The sequence below is a fragment of the Ammospiza nelsoni genome, chromosome 5 (genome assembly GCF_027579445.1).
Source record: "Ammospiza nelsoni isolate bAmmNel1 chromosome 5, bAmmNel1.pri, whole genome shotgun sequence".
Taxonomy (NCBI): domain Eukaryota; kingdom Metazoa; phylum Chordata; class Aves; order Passeriformes; family Passerellidae; genus Ammospiza; species Ammospiza nelsoni.
The window spans coordinates 33657472-33684436 of NC_080637.1; the positions used below are offsets into that span (position 1 = coordinate 33657472).

The following is a 26965-nucleotide window of genomic DNA, read 5'->3' on the forward strand; positions in this document are numbered from 1 at the left end:
TTTTTTTCCCTAATTTTTTTTTTCCTCCTGTAGCATTTAAATGTGTGGAAATGAAAGAAAAACGCGTCTCCTTCAGCGTGCTCAGCCAGATGTGCAGTGCCTGCGGGGCTCGCCACTGAGCTGCAGCACTTGGGGAGTCCTCTTGCCAGCCTCCCTTTAACCTACCCGGGAATTATGAAAGCTGAAGGGCTTTAAACTGGTTTAAGTTAACAAACTGTACTTAATTAGTTCTACTGCATCCTGTAATATGAACGAAATGTATAATATTCAAGACTAGAAGAGTTTTATAGTGTTTATGATTCACTGAATAAATATTTGGAATCTGAATTCTTAGTAATTCATACCCAGTTTTAAGGACTGGTTATTTACTGGCAGGCAAAGGAACTAGTTAAGAAAATAGCTAAAATAGTCAGTGTCAACTCATTTTCGAGTTGGGGTTTTGTTTCAAATTTTTCTTTGTTGAGTTTTTTTGGCTTATAAGTGTTCTATATGAAGAAACATTTAAATTTGCATGTTAATACGAATCAGTTTTCTTTAGAATAGGTGTGAATATAATGCCGACTGCAGAACAACAAAAACAAATTGCCCCCTTGAGAGAGTAGTCTCATCTTACTTTACAATATTCTGGCAGTTAACTTTTTCCCCCCAAAAAGCTTGTGCTAGAAACTACATGTGATAATTGTATCTTGCTATAATGCAATGCAATTGAAATTAAATGTGTAACTGTGTTATTTTTTAAATAACTGCTCTTATATGAGGGAAATCATAACCATCTTTAAAAAATGTGTTTCCTGCTATAACTTATGTGTTAGAATATTCACACTTTCCCAAGTTTTTCTATGTAATTGCAAGAGAAGTTAAACTTATTTATTGTGCAAAATATATTTTTCCTTTACCTGGAGTTGCTAAATTGTTTATGTTGTATTATTAATATTATGTTATTTAATAACACTGTTAATTCATATGTTTTAAGCAACTTCTCAGTTTAGTTTATCCTTTAGAACATCTGGGTTAGTTGTAGCCTCATTGCTACAATAGCATGTTTTCCTGTATTTAGGAACCAACTGGTGAACCATCTCCTAAAAGACCAAGAGGAAGACCCAAAGGAAGCAAAAACAAGAGTCCCTCTAAAGCAGCTCAGAAGGTGAGATTAATAAAGAGAAAAAATTAGTAATGCTGGTTTTTTTTATCAACTGTTAGCAAAAAATCCAATAATTTAGGTGTGAAGTGTGGCATTGGAACTCTTTTGATAATGGAAGCTACATAAAGCATGAATTTCACATTTTTAAAATTAGAATTATCATCAAGACCCTAAGTACAGAACTTATAAGGGCACCTTTTTTAGTAGTCTACAGATCAGTGAAATAACAATTTCATGAGGAACCATGAGATGTCCTGTATCTAGTAAGGAAGTCAAGGACATTATTTTCTTCATTATGATTTTTGTAAGAGGAAGATTAATTTCTTGCCCACTTACAGTTGTTACTACTACAGACCAAATCTGTATATTAAAGCTAAGTGCTTTGTCAAACATAAGTTAATTAGGAGTAAATCCAATTATGTGTTGATGGAAATAAGTGCATATATTGAAATTTACAGCTTTAAAATGTGATGGTAAAGTAAACTTCCAGTTACAGTAAAAGCCTGTTATATCTTGTTTAGTAATCAGTTTCAAAGAGACTTTTACTGGAAGTGCTTTTAGGCTTCTGAACCACTGTTTCTGCTTGGTGATGGGACCAAACTTTATTCTGGTGGTTCTGATTGCCTTCAGCTGCAGGAGAAGCTCCCTGAAGTCACTGCATTTAGCGCATGGATTTTACATCACAAATACAACATGAAAATTTGTCTAAATTTTATTTTAATTGGGGAAAGCACCCCATTAAAAAGCTGTGTTATCAAGGCAAATCATGCTTACCCTTCTGTAGGAAATATTTTAGTGAAGGCAAATTGTTGTGTATGAGCTTGAAAACAAATATGGGAGATTTGTTTATGTTGTTGGTTCTACAGGAGTTAGCACTAGTTTACAGATACTAAATCACTAAAGCTTACAAAATCTGGGAGTGAGCTGTAGTGCTATAGTGTATCAGTATCTTTCAAGGAGGTGGGTGACAAAACGTGTGGAAGGTATTTGTGTCCTCATCTAATTATGGTTCATTTTTCAGTATGCCTATGGTACTGACCATATTAAGTTTGATAGTTTTCAGTGTTATAAATTACTATAGCAACTACTGATAAATATTAAATCATTAAAAGGTGACTATGGTTTCATGTCTGTTTTGTTTAAAGTGTTTTCAACATTTGTTTGAGGTACTTTTCCAGCTGTCTTTAAATTCAAAATTTTAGTTGGTTTTATTTTTTTTTCTTTATGGGCTGGAAAAAAAGCAGCATGTTCTGTCAAGAAATCCATGAATTAGTAAAAAATGCTTTACAGGTTTAGTATTAAAAATCTTTCAAAGCCATTCTGCAAGGTAATGTGCTTAAAATGTTGATTTTTTTTCTTTATACATTAAAGTATAAACACAGTAAAAGCATTTCTCAGATTCATGTTAAAATAGTTTATATGTCACTCTTCAAAAGAGAGGGAGAAGTTTTTTATTAGTCTAGCAAATCCAAATGTGAGCTTTAGTATTTTAAATATTACTCCTAGGAGTGTTGGCTTTCCTAGGAAAACATTTGTAGTAAGATAAAATTTTAAATGATTTGTAGAAATGTTTTTAAAAGATGCCTCTGAAAGGAGTATTGCCATTATTTCATTTACATAAGTGATTTGGAAATGAGTATAAATAGAAAATAATTTAAAAACATTCATATATGTGTAGGTTTATCAAATCAAGAGTTTTCCAGATGATTCTGGTACAAAGTTATGCTTTCCCAGTCTAATTTACAAACTGAGTAATTTCATTGTAACATTCTGATTTTCAGAAAGCATCAAGTTACTGCTCTAATTAAAGCTTTTGGGTGTTGCTAATGTAAAAAATTGACCAAAGACCACGTGTCTCTTTTTGTAATAGAAAAAAACCCTTTGAGGGGTGAGTAATTACAGGTCTTACTGGTTTCTAGGTTTATCTATAAAGTATGTGTTTGATAAATCCTCTAAAACATAAAACACTTATAAAGCCTCACTAGAAGAATGAGACTGGTATCACATTTCAAATAAATATTTTAGCCCCTTTTCCAAATTGATAATTAGCCCTCTCTAAAATAGATCAGCTTTTCACCATGTATCTCAAAGTATCTTTTAATGCAATATTATTTCCAGTATTTTTTCTAACTGTAATATAGATGGGAATGTTTTGGCACTGCAAGAAAGCTTCATTTGGTGGTGAGGGTATCACCTCTAAAAGGAGTGAACTATATGTTCAATTTTGTGGTACACATATTTACACATACATATGCATACATGCATTCATTAAGACTTGCTCCAGCCTGTCTCAACTCCCAGAAAGAGCACTGGGTATCTTAGCTTAAGCCTCTCTACATGTGAACCTGGGCACTATACACCCAGCTGGAATGGGCTGGAATTTCTAAAGAATAGTGCGTGCCCTGTGTGTTTCAAAGGGAGCTCATTGAAATGCTTCAGAGTGTTCACAACATGTTAGATAAACGGCAACCAGGAGAACCCACCGAGCAGCCATGAGAAGGCACTCATGATTAATTGATTGGGTGTTCTCTTGCAAAGCATTACACATCACAATTAAAAATGTATTGCACAAACTGGCAGTGAGATAAAAATATTCCAGAACTGGGGCTTCGTTTTGTTATACGTCCAAAAGCAAATACCCTTAAATCACTTGATGGACAATTTTCCCTGGAATTGTTGTGTTGTATATTTAAAATTTCTTGGTTCACAGGATTTAAAAAAAATTTGGTTTGGTTTTTTTTTTTTTTTTTTTTTTTTTTTTTAGCTTTAAGAGCTTGTGTTTGGTCTTAGTAAACTGGCCTTGGGGCATCTGAAAACAAACTGTGCTTGTTAGGAAATTAGCAATGTGAAACTTGACAATGCATACAAAATGTTGCAAAACTAACTGAACAGCTAATAATGTGGCAATTACTCTAATTTTGGGTAATATACTTTCTTTCTTCCTTAAAGCCTTGCGTATCACACATGCCTAAGTTTTTATAAACTAGAGGCGAGAAATAAACTGTGTTTTATAGAAGGCCAAACCATTTCTCCATTGTTTAATTTTCACAAACAAGAGGAACACAACGTGTTACCAAATAGATAAGAAGAGGTAGAGATAAAAAATTCCTGATCACCTTGCACTTGAGTCCCCACAATTAGGTTGTTATTATGCAGTCTGCATCTTTAAACAAGTTATTCTGTCATTAATTTAATTTTTTTTTTTAATAACAATATGTGAATTTGGTTTTGGTTTTTTTTCTCTGTAAAGCACAACTATTTTTTTCTGGAAGATCATAGTGGGGAATCTTCCTTTTAATTTCCTGGGTGTTTTGTGGTTGAATTTTATTTGTTTGGTGAGCTCTTTTCTGAGCCCATCACATTTCCCTTTCTAGGGCTTTTTTTTTTTTAGTTCCTATAGCTTGGATTGTCAAAAATACTGTGTAGGCATAAATACTTTCCTGTCTGGGAGCAGGAAACACATTTGTGACATTAGAAAAAAGAGTAGTAGCTATTATATGATTGTCGTTAAAGGAATTGTCAAGGGATGTCCCAGGAATATACAATGGTATAAATTCTTTGGTAAAATTTACCTTCTGCTAAAATATGTTGAGTTTTGTTGTAGTTATTGGTATAGTGAGATTCACTGAAAATGCTTACAGGGCTTGTTGCATCATCCTCTGAAAACTAAAGCTTGTGGTCCTGTGTGTGACTACACTTGCTATTGTCTCTACCTTACATGGCCAGGTTGGTATGTAGAAAGGCATGCCCCTGGGTTAAGCAGTCCAAAGGTAAAAGAAAAAAAAAAAAAAACAACAAACCAGAAAAGTGCATGTGATGAGGACTCTGCCCTGAATTGGGTCATGAAAATCTAGTTGGCTTCTCCATGCTTCATTCATTTTCATCAACACCACTCATTACAAGCTTAAAGGGATAACAAGATCAAATTTATCAAGTGATTGTTATTGCTCTGAAAAAATAAGAGACCTCAAAATCAAATGTTTTGACCAAGATAGGAAAAGCAGAAGACTGATTTTTGTTTAGCATTAAAAAGGATAAAACAGGACATGGAAAGTGTGATGCTTTTGTACTTAGTCAATGCCTAAAGTTTTTTTAGGAGTATTTTTTGACTAAATAACTTGTGTGGTTTTTTTGAGAGGGATACATTCCTGGGCTAGGTCTTTTGACTCTGTTTGGCAACAGTGATCTTCCTCCTGAGAGCTATCACTTATTTTACCTGACTTACAGCTCTGACACACTTTATCTGAGATCTCCAGCAGATCATTTTGCAAAGTAGATAGAGTTCTTCAAATTTGGATTCTGTTGCATTTGAGGTCTTCCTTGACAATGCACGGATGCCCAAAGAGCACTTTATAGCCATTCAATTATTTATATTTGTCTTGTCTTGTTCATTGCTTTCAGTAGTACAGCCTTGGTTTCTGGCTGGGTACAGCACATTTTTGTAATAAGGAGGCAGAGATCATGGGCAGTCAAGTCCTAGAGTTGCTGAGAGAAGCTGTTTGGAAGCAGGGTTCGATGGCCCTGTGGTACAGGGCTTAAGTGGATTGCACAGCTTCCTGGGGACTGTTAGCTCACTTCCAGATAGCATGACTGAATTATGATCTTTCTCACCTGTGATAAATAAAAACCACTTCCCATGTAGATCATGCTTTTAAATGTGAGAAAGTGTAGTTCTGTTCCTCAAATGTGACATTTCAAAAATGGTGTGTTCATATTATTGTTTATAAGAAATTTCCTATTTTTAATGAAATACATTTTCTGTTTGATAACATACCTGACCCTTGTTTAAGCTTTGGTGATTTCATGTTTTAGCTGTAAAAAGCAAGGTCATGCCTCATAGCATAGTAGCACCAAATGTTAAAAACCCCCTGACCAAACACCACCTCTGGGTGGCCTGGAGCTCTGTCAGGATTTGCCCCTAGCTTCAGAGGCGACGCTTCAATTAAAGCCAAGAGCCAACAGACTGGAGTGTTTCTGATAGTGCAAAAATCTGTTCAAGGGGAAAGGCAATGTGCTTTCATGGAGAAGCAATGGATTACCTAGCTTATACACAGTAAAACATTTCTTCAAGGCTTCAGTTAAAAGAAAGTCTAATGCTATTGGAGAAAATACAGCACTTAGCTAAAATACAGTATTTTAACAAAATGCAGGCTGAAAAAAGAGGGAAGAAGGTGGAATATTTTTCTGAACTTCATGTATTTATCATTACCACTGTGCTGCTACTGCTCCTTTCATTTATTCTCAAACTGTTTTGTCTTTCTCTTCTCTTGAAAAGGAGATTAAAACTTCCACTTTGGAGGTTCTTGTCACTCATTTTCTGCAGTTTAATCTGTGAAAACCTTGCTATTTACTTACAGAATCTCTCTGTACCAAAACATCACCTTTGGCATGCCTGGCTGTTTGCTCAGCTCACCTCTGGGAAAGATTTGGTTTTGATAAGAGCTATGGAAATGTTTTTCTTCTAACATGAGGTGGAAGTCATATACTGCAGGAATATAGTGCCTTTCAATCTGCACAGTCCCCAAGCACTTGACAAACCATTACCCAAACTAGGCAGCAGGAACACTGGCCACTTCTGACATGGACCTTTGGTGGTGGTAGAGCTCAGCATTGCTGAGCTGCATGGGAAGCAGCCACCCTGTGTGACAGTTTATGGCAGGAAGCAAAGATTAGTTATTCAAAGAAATCTCTCATGTTCATTATAATTTGCAGCTAAAATTTGTGTCAGGTTTGTAGGGACTTTAATTATTAGACCAAAGTAGTTTTGTACTCAAAAAGTTAATTATTTTTTTAATAGAGTTTTGGAAAAGGATCTTTCCTTCAGATGCAGTAATACACACAAGAAAATAAATAGCCTTAGTGCTCTGATAACATGTCAAGTGTTGATTTGTTAAGACCAATTATAACTGATATTTCTTTTTAAGATTTATGCCCTGTGTTTCATGCAGTAAACATAGAAGCAGGTTATCAACACTAAACCATATCTGGTTTTTTGCATCCTTCAGGTTACAAGGTATAAAGAAATTGACCGCTTAAAGGAAACAAAACTCTGAAATAGACAGCTACAGGATATAGTAAATGCACTTTAACAAGTATTCTCTTAAGAGGGTTTCACCTTACATGTAACACCGGTATAAACTATTAAAGCTCAAGTTTACTCTTTTAACAAGTCTGAGTGATAATTTTGCCCTTCAGGAGTGTGAATTTTATTTTTCGCAGCTTTCTTATTGTGAGGTATTTATTTCAAAGTAATTGCATTTAACTCACAGGGCAGGTTTTTTTGTAGAGATTCCTCCACTAGTTCCTCAGCTCAAGTTCTCTTTTAGAGAGATCCGATTTGCACAGCATTGGGTTACAGTGTATGTTACAGTGATTGACCAGCAAGTGATTTATTTAATGGCACAGTTAATTTCTAAGGGCAAATCAAATATACATACAGTTAACTGGGGGGAAAAAACCAAAGGAACACAATTCATGTGTACTAAAAGTCTTCTTTCTTGGGGACCTTGTATCTGGCAAGTCCTGCCCTGACTACAGGTGGTGACAAAATCTTGAGTGGAACAGGATAATTTACCTGGTGAAGTGTATGGATGAACATAGCCTAGCTAGAGAGAATAACCGGGAATTTTCATTTTAAACTCTGTAAATTTTTTAGTGTACTACTAAGTACTGTTATTAGTGGTAGTATTCACAATGTCACTCAGTGGAATTAGTGGAAGAGCTTATAAAAGGACCCATATTTCCTTTAAGCTGAGCTCCAGGAGCAACTGCTGGGCTTACATAAATACAGAGGTTACTTCTAGGGCCTCTTCGACTTTGTTCCCTTAAACCTGGACAGGGAAGGTGTGTTTTGGGCCATGGAAGGTTTACTTATAGCCTAAAGGTGTGCTTTTACCTGGAAAAGTAGAGAAATTGTTTCCCAATAAGAACATAGACATGTTCATGGTGATATTTTGTCCTAATTACTTTCATGCATGAACATAATGAGACTAAAAAATGAATTGTAGCTGCTGTAAACTGCTTTGATCAAACTTGAAACAGGCTGTATTTTTAATTTAGTATCTTCAAGTACTTTTTGATGGCATATGAAAGACTAGATTTGATGTTCTTGGAGGTTCCCAGGTTTCCCAATTGCCCTGTGTCCCCACCATCAGCCTGCATGTTGGGTGACTGGCCAGGGCACCTCGGCTCTGCAGAGGGCCCTGGGCAGCTGGGGCTGTGTGGGCACACTCTGTCATGGCCCTGCCTGACACTGGGTGGCTCTGCAGAGGGCCCTGAGCAGCTGGGGCTGTGTGGGCACACTCCTCCATGGCCCTGCCTGACACAGGGTGGCTCTGCAGAGGGCCCTGAGCAGCTGGGGCTGTGTGGGCACACTCCTCCATGGCCCTGACACAGGGTGGCTCTGCAGAGGGCCCTGGGCAGCTGGAGCTGTGTGGGCACACTCCTCCATGGCCCTGACACAGCCCCAGTTCTGCAGAGGGCCCTGGGCAGCTGGGGCTGTGTGGGCACACTCCTCCATGGCCCTGACACAGGGTGGCTCTGCAGAGGGCCCTGGGCAGCTGGGGCTGTGTGGACGCACTCCGCCATGGCCCTGCCTGACACAGGGTGGCTCTGCAGAGGGCCCTGGGCAGCTGGGACTGTGTGGGCACACTCCTCCATGGCCCTGACACAGCGTGGATCAGGGCTGGGGACACACTTGGGTGCAGGTGAGGCGCTGCCTAGGAAATGTCAGAGAAAAGGAGCATAGTCACACATTCTGCCAGAAAACACATGGCTTAGCTGGGGGGCCTGATGCCACCCAAGAGGTATGGTTGTAATTCCTGTTCCTAATGTTACAGGAAAGGAGTTCCTAGTTACTGAGGCTGTTAAGTAATGCTGAGGTATAAAATATGTTGTGTTTCTTTTACAGAAAGCAGAAGCCACTGGTGAAAAGCGACCTAGAGGCCGGCCCAGAAAATGGGTAGGTATTTCACTTCCAGATTTATTTGCTGTGTTATGAAGCATGTTATAAATGTAAAGCACGTTATAAAGTCTGTTCCTTTAGAGAAAGTAATTTCATTTGTAAGAAAAGCATCTATCTTCTGTGTCTCTTTGTTCTGGTGGATTGACTAAAGGGTTAAGAGAGCAAAGAAGTTGATCACTGCTTCCTACCTTTAGACTCTGGTAGTTTGCTCAAGATACTTTACAATTGAATGTTTGCTTCGAGTGAATATTTATGCCTATCTTATCAGCATGAAAAGAGGCTCAACTCTTCCTTCAAAAGAGAGTAACAATGAGATAACTTGTTCAGTAATTGAGTAACAAAGGTTATAAAGGGGCACTATGGGACATCAGAGGGGTGATAAGACTCAGATGTAGGGTACAGGAGATAAAGTTTAAAAACCAAAATGCTTTTGTTGTACATTGCCTGGAAACATGCATATTTTCCTTAAATCCAGTGAGAAAGAGCACAGATGAACAGCAGGATACTTGCACTGTAGAACTTAGTTTTTCCACTCACAGTCATTTTCATGCCTCATATATTTGTAGTGACTGGTAATATATTTCATTAAAAGTTTCCACCTTTCCTGACCTCATTTAGTCTTTAGAAGTGTCTATCAGAAGTGTGTTTTCATTCTTTGGCAATGGAAGTATTTCATTCTTAGGTACTTGAAATTTTGTATCCTCACTGATGTTTACAGCTAATGAGCTTGGTGCACCTCTCCTCTGCATGTTTTTCACTTGTGTATGGGCTTTCCCATGGGGTGTCACTTGGAAAATGGGATTGAATATTAGATGATAAAAAGGTGTGGCTGTGTACTTCATCACAAGTTAATATTTCTGATCTCCTTTTTCCAGTTTCCTTTCCCTGCTCAACATTTTTCTTTAAACTTCCATTTCAAATCCACCCCCACCATCTCAATTTCAAACCCTAATTTCACTCTGTATTCTCTTTCCTTTTGTCAGTCCCGTCATTTCCCCCTCCATTTTGTTCAGTTCTTTTGCATAGCTGTTAAAAGAGTTGTACAATATGCTTGCAAAATCTCAAACAGCACAAGAAGGTACTGAAAACTACAGCTAAGGTTCCCCAGAGTATTAGCCACTAAACACGGGAAAGCTGGCTTTAGCAGTCTCTTTAAGAACTAGTTCTATTGCATTTTCCAGTGAATGTTCCACAAGATATTTCTTTGGAGAAAACAAACCACTGCATACTAGATGAGTGGTTTATACCTGTAGTTTTTAGGTCAGGCACTTTTCAGGTACATGAGGAAGCTTACTGGCATTGAAAAAGTGACTTATGGAATGTATCTGTGCTGGTGATCTCATAAGCAGCTTGGGGAAGGCAAATGCCAGATGCAGTAAAATGTGGGTCAGTTTCTCTCTGCTTCCTCCCATTTGGCTTGGACCTTGCATATCTGGATGCTGAGTGTTGCTTGCTTGATCCTCACCTTGGGTGCAATCCCTGGGAAACAGCAAAAATACTTGGTTTATGAGAGTAATTAATTTATAATAGTCAAGCCATCCCCTCTGAGTTAGCAATGTGTGACAGGTGAATAGTTGAAGAGTTTGGGGAAAAGGGAAAAGGCACCAACTTGACACACTAGAAACGTTTTCTCTTCCAAGTACTCATTGTCAGAAACTAAACTAAAGTGAGTTTTCAGTAAGAAAGGGCTAATACAGCACCTTTGACAGCTTGCAGAATGTTTCCCTTCTGTGTTTGTGTTTTTATGGGGAAGAAAGAATAGGCAGGATCAGTGAAGCATTCAGTATGGAATGGGCTATTTGTCAAGTCAAGAATCTGATTTTCAGAAGTGGGAATTACTGAAATGAGATGTATGCATTACTTTATTATGAGACCAATACTTTCAAGATTCACTCTTTAAAAAAAAATTAATGCATATTTTGCAACTCAGTATTACTTTGCTGTTGCACCTGTTGAAAGCGTAGTCTTTTTTACTTTGTTATTCTGATGATACGATTGCTTCTTGTAATTTTTAGAGATAATTCTCCAAATCTGCAGCTTGCATTGAGATAATGGCATGTTTGATTCTCATGGTCTGAAGAGTTTGTCCCCCTTCTCTTTTTTCTCTCCAGTTTAAATTGAGTTCATGGGCTCCTTCTAGCTCGTAGTTGAACTCAGGGGAGGAGTCTGCCTGAAAGCAGATGGTACGGCATCATCCTTTTTGTTTAGACCTCCAACATGTAGTCAGAAAATGTCCCATTTTATCACACATATTTCAGTTTAATCCTTAATGATTATATATTTCCTTAATCCAATTTATTTATATGTCAGGCCTTACTGATGATGGTTTAGTATCTGTGCAAGTAAAGGAGCGTGTAGGGTTTTTTTGTTGGAGAGGGCAGAATTCTACATTTTCATAAGTTTATAACCCTTTTTTTGGGAGTCTAGAGGTTCTGTGTCATATGTTGTTCATCAAATTGTAAAATATTATTTCTGCTGTTTCCTTCAATATGCACATGCAGAGACATACAAGCTAACAGACCACTGTAGAATTCCGGTAGCTGGTCTTTCTGCTGGTTCAAATTAAGTATTTAATGTTTGTGATTCACAGTGTATTTATTTATATATTAATTTTTAGAAGAGAAGTAAATCTTTTTTGACTAGTATAAAACTGAGAGGGGGAGGGAGAGCCCAAGTGAAGAGGGCAAAAAGCCCAGTATATCACAAATGTATGAGACATCAGATGATCTTTTTAATGCAATAATGTGTACTTTACAAAGCTGTCAAGGGAAAGAAGACCCTATAGAATAGACAGTCAAGATTAAACAAAATCTTCTGAAAATAAAATGTTCAACTACATAGAAAAGCTTTCTAAATGTGGAGGGCTAATTGAATGAAAGTCCTGAAGGTAACAAGGTCAAACAGGTGGGAAATGAGCATAGTTGAAATTAGAAACATAGTGCTTGCTGCTGTAAAACTCACCTTCACTGGAGGTTGCTGCACCCGTGTGAACACATTGAAGGCTGTGAGTCTATTACCTATTAACCCTCTTCATGGGGGCCTCAGTACTCCTTAATTTTAGAGGTTTTATTTGACAGACATATTCTAAGCTCCTTGGATGCATCTGCATTAGTGTGTTAGGTCAAATCAGGAGTATGCTTCGGAAGTGCAGCTCCTGATTTTCCCCACTTACTGTATGCATTGTGTAGCAGTATGCAGTGTAGACTCTGGTAGGACTGGTGTAGACTTTGGTAGGACTCCTTTCAAATGGAACCAAATTGGAAGATGTGCTGTAGAAGTGCAGTCTGTTAGGCATTCAAGCCACAGGACTAGGCTAGAGTGAAACAAAAACCTCTTGAAAGGTGTATGGTTTGGACCTTAGGTCCTCAGCACCATCCTGCGGTCCATATTGTAGACATAGCCTTTGATGCTTAAAAAAAAAGCCTATGAAGCAACCTGGTTTTTATTTGCAGAATTATTTTATGTAGCACAGGCATAAAGTCAAATTCACATTCGCAGGAGTCAGTGAAAGGTTTGTCATTAACTTCATCAGGGGCACGTGTTTGCCATTGAAGCCTGGTGCTGCTGCTCATGTTTTGCTCATGGCTTCATGTAGTCCTTTGTAAAGATCAAAGGTTTTTTATTTTATTTATTTCATTTGTGTATGCCTATAATTTGACTGAAAGGAAGGGACTGAAGGTATATGAGTAGAGGAGTGGACTAAGTAATCAATTGTTTTGCTGTTTGTTCCAAAGAGCTGCATTGGAAGGCCCTGGAAATTCCATAGTCTTCTAGTGCTCTCAGGCATCAGTTTAATGGAGGAATCTGAAATCCAGTTTGGAAGTTGATGCAGAAAAGGGTATTCATGTTTAATTTCCATTGTTTCTGTTGAGTCTTTAGGTAGAATTTTTTTTGCATTTCCAAATAGTTTGACTTGAACCATAGACTCTCTGCATAGAATGGCAGAATTGTTCCAGGGGAACAGTTCAGAGCTTTTTACTGCCTTGAGCGGGACTTTGGTGAGGAGAAGAGATGGCTGATTCCATGCCATGTAGTTGTTCTAAAAGATGGATAGATGCAATTCTAGAATTTGTGTGATTGTAACAGCAGAAGATGGTTGGTGACCTTCTGAGCAGGGACATGTGGGATGCATGTGAAGCATGCATGGGATGCATGTGATGCTTGTGTGTCTCATCACTGAAGCCTAAGTAAGAACTGTGACTTGTTCAGAAAACTTCCAGCAATTTTGTTTCCTTCTAGACAGTATAGAGAACATATTTCAGTTTGGTAGGAGATAAGAGATTATAATAAATTCATTTCCTTAAGCAGATTTTTAATCTGATCCTAGTCATGATCATCTAGACAAGCTGAGAGAGAAGGGGCTGTTAAGCCTGGGGAAGGCTTCAGACAGACCATAGAGCAGCCTCCCAGTAAGCAGAGAGAGCCACAAGAAAAATGGAGATGGACTTCTTACAAGGATCTGTAGTGACAGGGCAAGGGGAAATGGCTTTAAACTGGAAGAGAGTGGTTTAGGTTAGATAGTAAGAGGAAATTGCTTACTGTGAGGGTGGTGAGATACTGGAACAATTGTTCAGAGAAATTGTGAATGTCCCACCCCTGGGAGTGCTCAAGGCCAAGGTAGATGAGGCTTTGAGCAACCTGGTCTAGTGAAAGGTGTGTTAGCTTATGGCAGGGTGTTGGAACTACATGATCTTTCAGGTCCCTTCCAACCCAAACCGTTTGATTATTATATGATTGATGACTATAGTACTTTTTTAATAAGGGAAGAGTTTAATTTTATACAGAATGCCAATTTAAGCAGTGCCAAACCACATTTAAAAAAAATACAAAACTGCTTTTTTATAGTAAATTTTCCTTCTGATTATTTCCAGTTCAGTTCTGACATAGCTGAGATACAAAACCTTGAACATGGAATTGGTGAGATTTTTCTATGCCAGCAGTTCCTGTGTCAGGGCAAGAATTTCTAGTGCTCATTAAGATTTTGAAAATGAGGTTCTTAATTTTGAAGAAATACATACCAAAAAAATCCCATTGCCTCAGAGGACCTATCAATGTTTTGAGGCTATTTCTTCCCCCTATTAGCTGATTTGGTCAGAGCATGATTTTAGTAACACCAAGGTTGTGGCTTCAATGCCCATATAGATATTCACTTGAACTTGGACCTGATGATCCCTGTGGATCCCATTCAACTAAAAATATCCTGTGAATATGTGAACACTGAGCCTTTCCACACCTAAGTCAAATTTCTAAGTCAAGTTTCTGCCTGATAGTGACATACTCTGTGATGTGAAGTCATTTGACTAGTTTTTCTTACTTCTTATGCAGGCAGTCTTTTTTGTCTCATATGAAGTCATGGTCTAGGAGATGCTTAAATTCATGCAATCTTATTCACTGGGTGATAGAGAGAGAGAAGAATGTTCTGAGATCATAGTCCATCCTGCTCCAAAGAAGGCTTTGTTATAGCAGTGGTGAATTCTCAGCTGGAGATATTAATCTTTTGATGCTATTGAAGACAACCTAGACAATAAAATAAGACATATAATTGGCTCTTAGATAGCAAAAGGTTAGTGTGAGACTTTCCCCTCTCTGATGTGGTGCTTACTAGTGTATCCCTAAGCTAGGCTAGAGATTCTGCTGTTAAGAGAACATGTGTTTGTTTAAATGAAGTACTACTGGGTCCATTTGGAGCAAGAAATGGCTGAGATAAAATTCATATTTTGTATATTGGATGATGAGTGAAAAGGTTAGTATTTATGTAATTACAGAAGATAGCACAGATAAAAATTCTGTTTCTTGTTCTTGGAAGAATAATATAATTTCAGTTATTTTGATTCTTTACAACTTTTGACTGCTATATCTGTGGTGTTACTACTTCGTGTGAAGCACATAGTGAAAATTTACATAAGCTGCAGTTACTTTAATTTCCAAACAACCTTAGCTTCCTTCTGGAGGTCATAGGTACTGTTTTATAACTTGGTAATACAAAATACCTTCTTTCTTGAACATGTTCTGCATCTGTGTGGGCAAGAACATCACCTGAGAGTGTTCATTGTTTCAGTGGTCTAAAGAGCCTGAAGGCATTTTATAATTATGAAAAAGGACTATTGACCTATCCTTAATTCCTAAACTTAGGAAGTGGATTGAGGGCATGAATGAAAAGTCTTAAAATCTTGATACCTATACACTTACTTTCCAGTTCAGATGACCTGTAAAAGAAATAATCTCTCAACTCATGAACATTTTGAAAAAAAAAGTGATTGTTAAACTTTTCTCCTCCATCTCACAGATGCTCTTTTTTTTTTCTTTTGCCAATTTTTGGTTGTTTGCTTTTTTTACTTTTCAACTCAACATTTCAGGAAAGCAATAAAATCCTTGTACCAAATGTATCAAAAAAAATCACTAAAAATACATTATGTCTCCCCAGCGTTCAGAGAGATATGTGTCTTCATTTCTTTGGACATTTGTCTAAGCAAATGATGTCCTTCCTTGGAATTTCAGAGTCCTGTTCTTTGTTGGTATAAATGGATGTGGCAACGTTTATTTGAAAAATACCACAACAGAAAATTTAGCCATGATATTTGTTTTCTAAAATGCATTTATATTAGCAAACTGATATTTCACTCATTCTCTAATTCACTTCCACTTCTTTTAAGGTATATTAAAAGATATCTCAGCTGAAAAAGAATTTTGATTTCATCTGACATTTCAGACTACTTAAGGGAAAAATCTTTCGTTCTATATGAGGTCCAAAGAGGGAATTTTATCAGGTAAAAAAATGCACCAGGTAAAATCAGAGCATTTCTAGGGAAAGACAAACTGAAATTCTTAGCAATTCCCTTTTTATGATCTCAGATAACAGGTGTTCAAGAACGTTAAAAATCAGTTTTCCGTTTGGCTGTGTACTTTGGCTTTAGAAGCCCCACTGCCCATTTTACGTACGAGGAAACTCAGCACTGAGGTTGTTTGTGGCAAGATCAGGAGGCATTTTTGTGCCTGCAGTGTTTGAATTAGGGTTTTTTACTAGCTCAGTTATCAGCAACCATGCGTCTAAATACCTGACAGAAAATCAGGTAAAGAAAAGTACAGGCACTCATTCTTGCTCGTGCATTTCCATTTTCACCATTGAAAATGTTATGAATGCAGAAGGAGAAGCTGGGCCTCACCTCCATTGAAAGTGTACTCCACAAGGTTAATTGCCTTGCCCAAGGAAATCTGTAGGAGAGCCAGGAATAGAACTCGGATTTCCTGGCAGCCTGCCCTGTGCCTTCAGCTCAAGGCCATCCTCCTCCAGTAAAGCTTGCTTGAGCGTGCATTGGATGAGGCAGGAAGGGAAACATTTCACTTTTCAATCCTGAATTTTAAACCAATTGATTTTTTTTACGTGTTTCTATAAATTCAGGTGTGACAATTTCAGTATCTCTGGTGTATGTCTAGCTGGTGAGTAGTGAGGGGTAGTGAGGAGTAGGAGTAAAGTATTTAAAATGTATATATATCATCCCTCCAGATATTTGAAAGACATGTAGATGTGGACCTTGGGGACATGGTCTAGTGGTGGGCTTGGCAGTGCTGGCTTAATGGTTGAACTTGATGATCTTAGAATTCTTTTCCAACTGAAATGACTCTGTGATTCTGTGATTCCATATACAGGATAGAATGAAGAGATTCTGGACTCTGAAGGGTTTTGAACCAATCCCACATACAAGCCTGAAGGATATTAGATGCATAATGATGATATTTTTTCATCTTTGTACCTTGCTTGATTACTTAGAAGTCTAATACTGATTGATTAAATGATAGACATAGTCACAAAAATGAGGTGTCTGGTTCCTTGAATATTTGAAATATGGTTACTTTCCTTTTGAGCATTAGCCAGTCTTGAGTCATAGCTGTGGGACAGGGCCATTCCATGTCACCTCATCTAGAAATAGATGAGTCACCTCATCTATTTCCATTCCCTGTCCTCTTGAAAGATAGTGCTGCAGAAGGAATGAAAACTCATGTTTTAATGTGTGATCCAGAAGAGAAGATTTGGAGTCAAGACTCCTAGGTTTTCTTAAAATTTTTGACTAATGTGCCTCTCCTTTAACACAATTTATTTAATTTAATTCTGCTTTATACTACAAGCCCCCATAGTGCAATAGCCCTACAGGAAGATATAAAATTTCTTCTCTGCAATAAAAGGCCATCTTATAAATGGCACTCAGTCCCTGTGTGGGTGAGTTTACTCCTGTCAATTAAAAGTTACCATAATAATTAAAGGCAGGTAATACTTTCCACTTTGCATTCTGTACAGATCCAAGCAGGCAATTTGGATGCCAAAGGAATGCCATGTTGATCCTCCTTTGGAAGAGTTTGGGGGAGACTGATACTGTGATAATTAATATTTAGAGATTATTTTCAGGTGTTTGAATGAAAGTCATTATATGCTTTTAAGTGCAAGTATTGTTATTTCCTCTTTCTTAATCCTGACTCTAAGCCTCACTTCAAATTACAGTTCAGTGTTACATTTAAGGTATGAGGCTAGATTTTCAACAAGAAGATGGGCTTCCTCCATTAAATAGCTGCAAAATATCCTCACCAGGAATCGTCTTCTAATTCTGTAGCACACAACACTTAGTGAAGAAAACTATTTTCTCTTTTTCTTTTCTGTTTTGAATTTCTTTTGTGGTAGTTCCCATTTAGAATATAAATGAAGCATAGTTTACAATAGCATTTACAAGTCCCTAAGTGAGATATTCATCAGACTGCACAGGAAAACTGAAATAAAAGTAGAGGGACAAGACTCTGACTTTTGAAAATTGTGCCTTCACAAGCTGAATTGCTTGAATAGTCAGATTGGGATATGTAGTTTGATGAATCAAAGATGCAACAGTGACATTGCTGCTAGAAGAGGAAGAAATCTTTTCAGGTCCAAGAGAATCCAGATATTTTCAGTCTTGGGGGAAAATGGGAAACATGGAGGCCTGGGAAGAAGACAGTCTGAATGAAAAAGCCATATGTTGAGATGCATGTAGTTGTGGAGTGGAGGTTTATAATGCTGTCAGCACTGTTTGTTTTGCGTTTCTGTGTTGCTCTCTGTTCAGAATGGTTCTGGTTGCACAGAAGATGCTAATTAGCCTTGCTGTTACTCTAGGCTGTTCATGGGATATGATTTCCTTCTTTGCAATACAGTGAGACAAGGAGGCTGCTTCTTGGTTGTTTTGAGGTTGCAGTGATTTCAATTCATTTCAGGAAGGAAGTCTTGCTTCTGCTCAAGGGCAGCTACCAGCCACCCTGTGCTGATGGGAGGGGAATGTGGATTTATCTCTCAAATGCAGGCATCTCTGGGTTTCATCCTTTTTCTTTCATGGCATAACATTGCAGGGAATCCATTTCACCCAAGCAACACCGTGTCACTAGCATTTTAGGTTCTATCATCTGTTCCCTTCCAGGACAGACTCCTAGAATATTCAAGAAGTCTATGTATTATCTCCAGAGATATTTAGAAAATATACAGATGTGGTCCTTAGGGACATAGTTTAGTGGTGGACTTGGCAGTACAGGATTAATGGTTGGACTCAAGGATAAAAGTCTTTCCCATCCTAAGTGTTGAAAACTGCCTTAATTAGCACTCAAAAATTGTGTAGCATTTTCTCTGCATGGCATTTCAGCTTCAAGAGAAGGGTTGGAGAACACTTCTCATCCAGGAGAACACAGGAGCTTGTGGTTGGGACAATTATATGGAAGGTGTGGATGTAAATCTTCATCACATTTGCTAATAGGTAGACCCCCTGTGAATGGTCTTGCTCACAGATGCTGATGCCCAGGCTGCACCTGAGCACTGTGAACAGTGCTATGCTCTGTCCAGGTAATTCGTAGCTCTGAAGGCTTCCAGGGATGGAGCTAGATTTTGGATGGCTGTTGGCTGAAACTTGAAATGGAGTGGAGTTTTAGTGGGGAGGCAAGGCTAGCTGCCTTAGATTATCAGTTTTGCACATGTTCACCTAATTAAACATAGGGGGCTTGAAGGTTGGTAAGAAAATACTGGGTAACTGAAGAACTTCCACAGATAGCTGAAGAGAATAGATGGATCCAACCCCACTATAGTGAAATCTTCACATACATAAGATATTATTTATGTGTTTTATAGCACAGATGCTAGAATTTAGCTGGCAACAGCTTGCTGCAGTTTATTTGCATGTGACATTAATTCCTTCTTTTGCCAGCTTAAATTGTATTCCCTGTTATCCTTGTAGGTATTGTAGAGTTTCAGGGGTTTTTTTCGCAGCTCAGTTATATATTTTTATAAGTGCTATTTCCATAGCAGTTTTAGGAACCTAGTAATGAATAATGTATGTATTCTGCTTTTTCTTTTCACTTCTTTAAAATAAAATCTCTATTTTCAGTTTGTTTTATTCTACTCTGTCAGTCCTGACAGCTGTTGAACTATGGAACTGCAGGGTCAGGCTTTGGTGCTACTCAGATGATTTAAATAATAGTACTGATAAGTTAAATTTGATTGTATATCTGTATTGGTGTCAGTGGGAATGGCATTTGGTCCACAGAGGTTGGTTTGCTTTGATTAAAACTCATTTGTCAAGGGTGGCAGTCTCCATTTTGGAGAATCAAAGATAATGAATGAATTGGCACAATTTAGGGTTTTTACTTCGTGTCTGTTCTGAATAACTGGTGAGGACTTGAAAACAGTCAGATTGGTAGTTTCTGTATGGAGCAGGATTCATGACTTTACCTAATATATTACCCAAATCCATTTTGACTGTTATCAATTATCCTAATAACAATTGGAGCCTTTTACAAGATGTAATAGGAACACATATGTAAGCTTCATTCTTATGATCTTATCAAAATTGCATTGTGTTAACATATTGTTGGGGTTTCCTTAGTATTCACAGAGAACCCATTCAGGCTCTGGCTGCTTCTCCTGCTCAGTTTTCTGTTAATGATGCTAAATGCCTGAGAAATCTGCTTGGGGACCCTCCTTCCATGTTCAACTCTTTACTTTACTTGGGTTTTGAAAATATCATCTCACACAATTGATGAAGCATATACAATACTTGGATCAAAGCATTGAATATGTAGAGGAGACAAGGTGCCCTCTGTCATGGCATGCACTGTTGCATTCATTAATGTGCATTAACATTCATAAACTATTTGGAGGTGTCAGAGGTGTATGAAGTTTTGAAGATACTTCTGCAAGCTTCCCATTCAAGTCAAGAATGACTATTCAAGCAATTGTTTCATCAAGCTTTACACGTAAGTCTCTTTGAGGTAGGTAGACTGACAAATGGTCTACCAGTGAGATGTGATGCCCCTGGTCTAATAGATTGAATATGTAGCAAGGAGATGTGTGATAAAATATTAGGTTTGTTGAAGTCAATGAAATCACTTGCCAGGATTTCAGCCCTTCTCCCTCCCTTCTCCCGTCTGCCACTAATGTGGTACATGACTGTGTCTGCTGCTTGGTTACAAGCTCTATAAATTGTGTGAGTTTGCATGAAACTGTTTGCATGAAACTCAGGTAATTTGAGGAAGACCATTTGTACATGTTTAACAGAAACTTTATGGTGACTTACATAACAAGCAGTATTTGACTAAATCTCTGAATAAAATAAATTTTTTATTAATGTCAGCTAAGTTTTGAGCAGTCACTGTGTGAGTAACAGGTGGACTGGACTTGTACAGAGATACATACAGAAGATTTTAATTTTTGCTTTTTTAATTACAAATGAGCAGTAATACTTCTTAAAAGGATAACTTCTTTCTTCTTTAATAATTTCTGTGAACTATTTGAAAACTGAAATATGGACAGACTTGTACTGTAACCTTAATTGAATTTTTAAAGATATATGAAGATGTGGTTTTGAAAATGCCTGAATTATCTTGCTTTTTCTGCATGCATAACTTTCTTTGAGCTGTGGTCATAGGTAGATACATACTGAGGGCATATTAGTCACTGAAACAAATTCCTTTTAAGGTGAGTCTGTGTAAAGTATTGCCTCCACTGAAGTGAATCCAATAGCAAGACTCCAACTTACTTGGTTGAAGTCAGAATTTCTCCCTCCAAAGGCTTGTAAATGGTGATATATAAATTGGAAACCCTTTCCTAGTTATGATAATAAAAAAACACCTATTACGGTTTTGAGTAAGGGAAAGAATTTGCCCTTTGATCTGCAGCATATCTTGAAGGAGAAGGTTTTACACATTGTACTTTGTTTAAACTAGAAAAAATCCTTTAGATAAAGACAATATCCATTGCGCAGAGAACAACAAAGAGAAATTGTACTCTGTCACATGAGCACAGAAATGTTTCAAAATTATATTCTTAATAAGAATTTTGTTCCAAGCAGAAAGGTACTTGGTCTTTCACTGCTCATTTCAGAAAGTAGATCTCAGAACCTTTGCAGGCAAACCATATGCAACTGCTTTCCAAAGGAGAGGTTGTTAATTCCATTGTGCCAAATCACAAGGCTATTTACAGAAGTTAGAGTCATCATTATGTTTTTGCATAATTATAAATCACTGTGCTTTTCTTTGCAAGGTTAAAATTTCAAATAGTAATTAAGTAATGTCTCAGAACAAGTTTTGTGTATTGCAAAGCTCTGTACACCTTTCTTCATGTCCCTGAAACCATTATCTTGAGTGTATAATAAATGAGAAGCAAACTCTTGTGATTTATTTAGCTTTCTCATTTTTTATGTGTTAGTTTTACAATAAGCTTTTAGTGACCTTAAAACCAGAAAAAAAAAAAAAAAGTGAAGGAATTCTGTCCTTTTTTCTCATTTCTGTGAACATTCCAGACTCCTTGTTTGAGTATAGAAGCATGGGTGAACATATCCATTCTGTGTTTGTCTTCTCTGGGTAAAAATTTGAATCCATAGCTTGCCTTTCCTCTACATTCAGGGCTACAAAAATGTCGTGGATAGAAACTTTAGAAAAGTTATCATTTTGAGTAATTCAAACTTGATCAGGCTGTTGAAAAATTGGAGAAGGCATTTATTTAATTTAAAAAATGTGTGATGGTTTATTTGGAAGATATCTAACAAAATAAGTGTCTAATCCAAGATTAACTATGAGAATATGAGAAATTGCAGGTAACCTTTAAGAAAATAAAACTGTAAAGAGTAGCTGACAGGCAAAAAGAAGGAACAAAGAGCCCAAGTCTCTGTAAGACCTAGAGTAGTGGGGGATTGTCACTTTTGGATTCTTAGATTGAATTTGATCTCACCAGCTGTCTGCTCAGTTGTGTCTGATGTGCTGGTCTCAGAGTTTTCAGCCCCAGATAAGTGAGTTTCTAAGTTACCCATTTCTTATTTTGCATGCCTGTCATAGCCCCTCTGACTCTTGCAGTCTAGGAAGCTGAAAGGAGAAATAATTTTTCTTCTTTTCAGAAGCAAAGGTAGTGTTTAAAGCTCTTTTGTTTACAGCAGTTATGCTCTGTATATCAAGGCTCAGGGTAGATCTCTTAGTACCTGGGTTAGATACAGTTTAGGAGGTTAACATTCCTCTTTTTGGATTCTGTTGCTCAGCCAGATACTTAGGGATCTCCCAGTAACTAGCTCATTATGGTTATCTTGCTTTATTGGAGACAGAAAAGCCAGACCCCAGGAACAAAAGCCATGTCAGCTTGAGGAGGAGGGCAGAATCATGGGAGGTTTGAAGGCAGTTCAAAATCACTTAATTCCCTTCATATCCTGTCTTAAGCTGTATGTCTGATTTTACACTTCCAGAGAGTGCAGAGTTGGACCCACAGCTTGTGATTTAAACTGCTGCTGACATCAAGATTGAATTTGGGTGGCAACACATCAGCACCATGAATGACTTATGAATAAAACAGAAATTTTAAGGGACATTTTCATACTTGGCTTGAGTGAAAAGTAGAGAATATTATTTGTGCAGATGGAAATGTCCATGCCCACTGAGGTGCAGTGTTGTCTTTGCTAATCTCAGATATATTTGTGTTTGAGTGTGGATTTTCTCCTTTGCACAGTGGTTCTCCTTTAGCCAGTCTGTCAGTGAAGTCATAACCCCACAGCTGACCTCATAGTCTGTAATCATGGAAAGTATTGCAATCTCACAAATACAGTCTCTGGACCATGGGAAAATGAGCTGTAAGACAGGAAGTTGCTGTTTAAACTTGAACCAACAATGGCAATTATCAGAAACAGAGAAAGTAATAAGACAGTTCTGTGGGGCCAAACTGATTTTTGGAGTAGTACTGCTGAAGGCACTTGAGTTACCCCAGGGAAGAACTTACCCTCTGTGTCTGGAATGACTTGATGGCAAGCATAGAGGAAGTGAATTTATGCTCCAGTTTAATACATTGGAAAGTTTTCCCTTGTCTGAAAGTCTTTCTTTATCTCTGAATTTCCTGGCTTTTGTGGATTTATATTAGATCTTAAATGTTATTTCAATGTATTTTTTCTAGTGTTTGATGTCTTTTGAGTTGTTTTTACAGATATGTATTTAATGAAAGAAAAAGCTGTCTTCCATTAAGGAGGTTGCAAAGCTTTCATGAACGCTGAATTGCTACCAAATGCAAGGTGTCTCCTTTTTTCAGATTTGTGGTTGTTACTTGTATGGCTGAAACACCTATTTCAATAAGAAGATGCAAGTATCTCTTAAAGAACATTTTAACACCTCTTTTCCAAGGCCAAATATTACTGCAATTTTTACTTTTTTACCAAAGGATTGCCTCACCAACTCTATATGCAGAGTGTTTGTAACCTCTTAAAATTAGTGATCTGCAGTATAAATAGAACATCAATACATTGTGCTTGCCACACCTTGACAAATAATTATTTGTAAGAAACGTAGAAAAATGGAATAAGTTACATGTTGTACCTATATGTAAGTTTCTCACCCTTATTCAGAAGATATCACAATTCCCTGTCAGTCAGGCCATGGGGAGTGGAGGCTTTGAGGATGCAAGTGAATGAAGGGTTTTATTTGTGCACAAGCCAAATTCCCAACAGAAACAGAACTTCGTTTTCCCTTGCTTGCACGGTCTCCTGAGTCCATGGTATTTCCCCAATTGTGCCATGATGTAAGAGAACAAGAGTCAAGGGCCACAAGTTTTGGCAAGGGGAGTTCCCATGTAGTGAGGAAAGGAAATCCACCAGAGAAGGGGGTAAGCAGGGGACATACTCTGTAGAGAGGCTGAGGAATCTCCCTCCTTGAAGAAGGCTCAGGCCAACCTGATCTAACTTCTGATTTAGAAGTCACCCTAGCTTTGAGTAGAAGATTGGATGAGATAAGCACCAGGCACCTTTCAAAATAAAATTTAGATGCTTTTGTGCTATACCTGTCAACGTATTTGAACCTGTTGTATCTCAAATATTTTAATGATGAAAATGCCACCAAGGTATACTTCTTTCTTCACCAGTAGTGAAATGGCAGGTATTTGAGCTTTGACTACTTACAGGTTTTCTTTTGTGGCAGATCAATCCTGGAATTAATAGCAGAATTGCTTCAGCTTTCTTTAGCAGCCCATCTCACACCGTGCTAAGTAAAGGGAGGAGGACTATGAACCTTAATTCTGGAAAGTCCTGGTGAGAGCCAGGTGGCATCCGACTACTGTGTATGCTCTTTGCTTCTGAGAGGAAGAGATTTCTCCCCATTATTAAATGGATTTTTACCCTTGTGCTGAGAATGCTCTGCTCTTTGTCTTAAGCAAAGGTGAAAGGCAATTTCATCTCTATTTCTGATGTGTTACATAGAAGAGCAGAACCAGGGACAGAATTCTATCCAAGCACCCTGTGCTTGTTTTGTGAGTGGTGAGGCAGGACACATGGCAGAGAGCTGTGCTCTGCTGTCTTACGGGAGGCCTGTGAGGGGAAGAACTGGGGGCAGCCCATGGATGGACTGTGAAAATAGGAAAGCAGCATGGATCTGTGCCTGCACAGCCCATACTGGTCATGCGTAGCCACAGCCTCCCTCCTCTGCTCTGACCTCACCTGCTACAGCTGACTGAGGGATCTGCCACTCCACTGCCAGACTGGGACAGGCAGGTTGCAGTGGTCAGTGATCTGATGGGAAGGGTCCTTCCTCAGGCCCTATCAGGGAAAGGTTTCATCTGAAAGCTTATGTCTGTATTGCCATGTTGACCCTGCAGCTGGGCACCTTGGCTGTATCCTGTGACTTACTGCGCCCAAGTGACTTGCCAAAGAGAGTTCACCAGTCTGAGCATTAGGGTGTTTCATGGCAGAGATGTGTGGGCACCAATTGTTCTGATCAAAGTTGGAGCAGGTAGACACCACAAGGAGCTGGTTTAATTTGGTCCAAAGTCCATCAAGGAGCTTATTTTTACTACATGGCCAAATGCATTGTTTTCCAGGGAAAAACATTATCCATCCATAGATTAGCCACAGAATAGTTGTTTTGTTCACTTTTTAGAAAGAGAGAGAAACATAAGGTTCACAGTAGTTTGAAATTAAGGTCCTGTGTTGTGTATATTGTCAAAATGTAGCAAATGTATTCCTAGCCAGTAGATTTTCCGAATGTTGCCCCTGGACCAAAAGTCATGAAGGAAAATTCTTCTGTCTCTGGTCTGTGTCAGCACTGTGTGAACATATGTCATAGATCAGGTCTGGAGGAAAGTTTTGTTTTCCTTTTTTTTTATTTCTGCGCATACTTGCAGTAAAACTTTTTTAACAGTTCATCTGTTCAATTTGTTTATTCCCTACTTGCAGTTTTACTAATCCTTATTTTTTGTGACATCATAATGATTTCCACAGCAACCAATTGTGAGATTGCAAACAAAGGGTTATGGCTTCAGGTGCAGAATGAACAGACAAACTCTTAAGAAACAGGTTTTCAGACAAATGACCCTATTAATAAAGAATAAGAGGGTTGGGTAAAAATCCCCAAACAGATGAGGTGCAGTACCGACAGAGGTGATTCAAGCTGAACCATTGTTAGGATTTCCTGCGAGACTATAGTATTGTTTAAAGACCATAAAACCACATGAATCTGCAAGAAATTATTTTTTCATCTCTTTAGAAATGCATAGTCAAGTTGCTATTTAAAGCTGCTGTGTTTCTCAGAACAAAGTTACCTCTTGACTTGTGTGTTGTTACAAAAAAACACAAGCCCCCGAGTGATAACTATTATTGAAAAAGACAGAATTGATTCCCCAAGGACTTGGTTGTGAGTGTGATCCATGTATAGGTGAGTTTCTTGCAGAAGCTTCCTCAGATTATCAGCAGCAAACATTTCTGTTGAACTTCATTGCATTGACAGTTGGAATGAAGGGACATGGTGGAGGAAACTCTACTAGCAGTAATTATATGCTTGACGATGTTTCCTACATCCAACTTCACTTTTGTATTTACAGCTCTTCTTCCTGTTCTGCTGCTTGGTGGGCCTCATAAACCCCACTTAAAAGAGCAAAGAGTCCTTCTCAGTGTTGAGGACCGTCCCTGTTATGTTCCCACCAAGCAGACAGATTATTAATTCCTCCCCAATACACTGGAGCTGTTAGTTTAAACAAGACAGGAGATGCAGGAGTGAGTCCGTAACAACAAAGTAGTTTCTGGGGCTGTGCTTTTGAGTTCATATTCCTGTAGTCCTTCTGTAGTTCTTCTTCTTGGCTTCTGACAGAGATGGAAACCTGTCTGTGTCCATGCTTTGGCCTTGGTTCAGGACTCTCTGCAGAATTCATGGCCTCGGCTCACTTCAGATGGGTGCCTGTCACCCTTCAACACTTCGTCTCCCTGTGGGAGCAATCTTCTCCCCCCACCCTGTCTCTGGGCATTTTTATCAAAATGTACCTGAAAAGGAATAGCAAGTTTGTGGAGATTGCATTAAATGGGCAGCATATCCTGTGTGGAGCTTTCCTCTCTTCATGCTTTTTCTTCAGCTTC

General features: G+C 38.2%; 1 protein-coding gene across 1 annotated transcript in view; it reads left to right on the forward strand.

Annotated features, from left to right (window-relative positions):
- The window catches only part of HMGA2 (high mobility group AT-hook 2), a 107332-nt gene that overhangs the window by 1891 nt on the left and 78476 nt on the right, over positions 1 to 26965 (forward strand). The window contains exons 2-3 of the mRNA XM_059473060.1: positions 1058 to 1144; positions 9051 to 9101. Coding sequence (XP_059329043.1) covers positions 1058 to 1144; positions 9051 to 9101 — 138 coding nt within the window. The remainder of the gene's footprint in view (positions 1 to 1057; positions 1145 to 9050; positions 9102 to 26965) is intronic.